The 4,328-nt window shown below is 56.0% G+C and overlaps 1 protein-coding gene across 1 annotated transcript; it reads right to left on the bottom strand.

Moving 5' to 3' along the window:
- Positions 1-1,730: 1,730 nt before the first annotated feature.
- Positions 1,731-2,930, bottom strand: LOC112461254. The gene has a single exon (XM_025026421.1). The coding sequence runs from the start codon at positions 2,928-2,930 to the stop codon at positions 1,731-1,733; it is 1,200 nt and encodes a 399-aa protein (XP_024882189.1).
- Positions 2,931-4,328: the final 1,398 nt, after the last annotated feature.

Below are 4,328 nucleotides of genomic sequence, written 5' to 3' on the forward strand. Positions count from 1 at the left end.
GCGGCTTTCTAGTTCCCGCGCGGCCCCTACAAAGTTCGTTCCGCAGTCGCTGTAGAGAAGCGAGCAGCGTCCGCGTCGGGCCACAAAGCGTCGCAGCGCAGCGAGGAAGGAGTCGGTGGACAACGAGAAGACGGCTTCCAGGTGCACCGCCTTAACCGAAAAGCACACGAAAAGGCACGCGTACACTTTGACGGAGGAGACCCCCCGGGCTCGTCGCGTAATTATGTTGAACGGTCCCGCGAAATCAACGCCGCTAATCGAAAAGGGCTTGGCCCGTCGGACCCTATCGGCCGGTAGTTCCGCCATGAGGGGCTGAGAAGTGTGTGGATTTACGCGGAAACATCGATGACATCTCGAGAGTACGCGTTGTAGCGCGATGCACCCCGAGGACCCAATAATGTTGCGTGAGCAGGTATTGCAGCGTGCGCCGACCCGGGTGCATGTTCGCGCGGTGCACGTGTTCGATAACGAGATCCGTGAGCCTGTGTTCACAGGGCAGTAAGACAGGGTGCTTGTTCTCGAATGTCAATCCGGATTTAGCAAGCCTGCCGCCCACCCTGAGAATACCCACCGGATCAAGGAAGGGTGCGAGCTTGAGAAGGGGCTTGGGGAGCCTTCTCCCGCTTTGAAGACGATCGATCTCATCGCGGAAAGCATCCGCCTGTACTCTCTTTACAGCTAGTAGTAACGCGGAGTGCAGTTCGAGCTGGTCTATGGCCAAAGTCGTAGGAACAGATTTTGCACGGAAGTGATGTGCAAACCTGAGAATGTATGCTATAATTTGACCAATTTTCTCGATTGAAGAGAATCTTTCGAGCAATGAATGCACCGCGTCAGGCGGATCGAGCGCCACGAGCGATACAATTTTCTCCTCCTCGGTCGGAGGGGTTTCCGAACTGTGGGAAGGTTCCACTTGAGGCTCAAAGCGAGCGAGCTTGTGCAGGACCTCCGAATGAGGTCCGGCCGTTTGGCGAACCCCGACGAGCCCTCCGTGGTTGCGGGAGGGACGTGGCAGTACGCCAAGACGGCGGGATCCAATGACGCCGTGAGTGTGTGTGACTCGACGGTTATGACCTCCGAGTGAGGTTTGGCCGTTTGGCGACACCCGACGAGCCCTCCGTGATAGCGGGAGGGACGTGGTGATACGCCAAGACGGCGGTAATGCGGTCCTACCGTTCGGCGACACCCGAATGGTGATACGCCGAGACGGCGGTGTCCAAAGGCACCGTGAGTGTAGGTGACTCGACGGTGCGCGTTAACGGGGCGAGGGTGTAGGGCCTCGCCCTCGTTCAACGAGCTACGATTACGCGAATATCCTCGCCGCGCACGTGCCCAAGCGACGTGCGGACGAGAGACATCACGCGTGACGATGTGTGACCTCCGAATGAGGTCCAGCCGTTCGGCGACACCCGAAGCCCTCCGTGATAGCGGGAGAACGATGGTGCTACGCCAAGACGGCGGTAACGAGGTCCTACCGTTCGGCGCCACCCGAGTGGTGATGCGCCAAGACGGCGGTGTCCAAAAGCACCGTGAGTGTATGGTGACTCGACGGTGCACGATGATTCGTAAGGGACCCGGGACGGGGTGAGTGTGTAGGACTCGACCTCGATCAAACGAAAACCACGACCACGAACATCTTCGTCGCGAACGCGCCCGTGCGACGAACGGACGAGAGACATCACGAGTGGTGAAGTGCGCGCGCCCATGATGTCTCAAGGCAATGTGGTCGTCTAGTTTCCGTCTGTATCCCCCGGCGCCGCGGGGTCGTCGACCGGAGTGACCGCCGGAGCGTTCGCGGGGAACGGGACGCTGGCCTGCTCGAAATGCAGCAGCGTATGGTGTTGCATACCGCACGATCGGCATGTCCACGCGGAGGGACAATCTTTCGATCCGTGCCCTGAGCGCAGGCAGTTGAAGCACAATTTTAAGTCGCGAGCCTTAGCCTGCCTCTCTTTCGGCGAGAGTTTCAAAAACTGGTTGCACTTCGACACGTAGTGAGGCTCTTTACAAACGGGGCAATCGGCCGTGCTAGTCACGAACGAAGAGACCGGCGTGGACTTGGTTTTGGAGGACGGGCCCGCGACGGCCTCGAGAACCTGACAATGTTCCGCTAGAAATTTCGTGAGTTGAGTATATCGCGGTATTTCCTCAGCCCGGTGAGCAGACTCGAATTTTTCCCGAAGGGAACAAGGAAGCTTGTCCAACAAAAACTTCAGTAGGATAAAGTCCCATGAATCGGTAGGGAACTTCATCAACGCGAGCGCGCGCGTGTTCTCGGTAAACGTATCTAATAAGTGGTGAAGAGTCTCGGCCGTCTCCGCCTTCAATGGCTTTGCATCGATTATCGAATTCAAGTGATGGTCCGCTAACCTTCTCTTATTCCGGTATCGATCGACCAGCGAGTCGTAAGCGATCAGATAGTACTCATCGGAAAACGGCAGGTTTTTCACCACGTTGAGTGGTTCCCCTTTGAGTGAAGCTAGCAGATACTGGTATTTCTCTATCGCGGAAATCTGCTGGTTGTGTATCGACGCGTTGAACAACGCGATGAAGGAAGGCCACAACGTAAGGTCGCCGGAAAACTGCGGTAGCGGGATCTTAGGCAACTTGACCACCGAGGCCTGACCCGAGGGCTGTGCCGGCGCGCCTCCGAATGGCGCGCCCGTTTCACGGTGATATCGACTCTTTACGGCGTAATGCATTTTATCGAAACTGGCTCGGATTTCGTCCTCGGCCTCGAAATCCGTCGCTTCTTGTATGACCTTCAGGTGGGTGGCTTCAAAATCGTCCGCGATCTTCGCTACGCTCGAGTAGCGAGCGAGGAAGGTCGCTCGGATTGCCGCGTCGGTCGCGGCTTGTAGGGAGGGGTCGTGTATTTCTTGCATACGCCGATTGCATACTTCGCGACGAGCATATGCGTTTTTCGACATGATGTAACAAAAGGGTCGTCCACCACAGACAGACGAAGCTAAGAGCGAAGGGTAAACGACGAATAGGCAGTCGGAGGCGACGGCAACTCGAACCAACAATATCGAAACCCGGCGAAAACAATCACGAAAGTCAGGTCGCCAAGGTGAGAGATAACGGACGGCTCCGCTCGGTGCTCGCACAAGTCCCGAGGGAATATTCTCGATAATATTCCTCGAGTTGAACGCGGAGAGTATCAGCCGTTGGATTAGCGCGATAAACACGCGTCGCAGAGTTCGAAAGGCAAATATTCTCGATCGGTGACAATAATATTTTCGATCGATGGTACTCTCGCACGGAGCACGAATGTCGGGATAATACAAGTGCTGGGTCGGGCTGTACGTACCTCGCAACGACGTAAACACGAGCGATGCTCGAGACTATACAGAAAAACAACGCGCGCGAGACCGGCCCGTAATCGAAGGCCACGGCCGTTGTCTCTATGCGCGAAAGTATCGCTGGCCCGGAATACTCGGATATTCGACCGAATATTTCGGTTACGATTAAATCAATCAAATGGCGACTAATTACCGCGGCTAGCGCGGATTCGATTTTAAGGCGATTAACGGCAGCGGCGTGAGCTATGACGAACGAAGTTCGCACGCATATTCCCGTTGCGAAGCTAGCGTTGCACGAGAGATACCGCGCGAGACACGAGTTGTCAGCACGCCGAGCGCTATTGCACCTCGTTAATGTGAGAATAAGAATTCAGCGAATTCGCGTAGATTACAGATGGCTGATGGCCGATTGCGCGATGCTACGCGAGAATTCCCTTCGCGAAGCGAGCGTTGCGAAACGGGAGATCCTGCGAGACCCGCAAGGTCACGCACTATTGCACTACGCGTTACAGAACACAAGATTCGGTGACTTAGAACAATGAAAGGACACGCGAAAGGTCGGCGGTAATAGACTAATCGCGATGATATGACTATCCGGCTCGAAGGACCAGATGCTCGGGGGGCGGTAGAGCCGTACCCGGATTTGCGATAAAGCGAAGCTCGAAGGACCAGGGGAGATGTGTAAAGTCTCCCCAAAGCGAAAGTTAAGTTAAGCAAATGCGACTCACCGTTCGTTGTGCCGTCGACTCCTGGAGGCTTCGTCTCGGTCGCGATCGGGCTCGTGCAGCAACGCAAGCAGGGCAGCAAGCAAGGCGAAAGCGAGGCAGGCAGCAGTAAGTTAAGGCAGGCAGCAAGCAAGCAGGAGGAAGCAGGTAAAGGCAGCACACAAACAGGCCGAGAAAGTAGGCGATCGCACTTTCCGGGAGCGAGCGGAGGATCTCGCGACTCCGAATATTAGCGCAAGTCTCTGCTCCGAAATCTCTCTGTGCTCCGAGACGTCGTAACGATGAGTGCCGAGAGCTC

Source organism: Temnothorax curvispinosus, unplaced genomic scaffold (assembly GCF_003070985.1).
Source record: "Temnothorax curvispinosus isolate PA1 unplaced genomic scaffold, ASM307098v1 QBEX01011213.1, whole genome shotgun sequence".
In the NCBI taxonomy this organism is placed as follows: Eukaryota; Metazoa; Arthropoda; class Insecta; order Hymenoptera; family Formicidae; genus Temnothorax; species Temnothorax curvispinosus.

Coding starts and splice junctions, on each gene's coding strand:
- LOC112461254 (XM_025026421.1), bottom strand. CDS start 2,930: ATGTCGAAAAACGCATATGCTCGTCGCGAAGTATGCAATCGGCGTATG.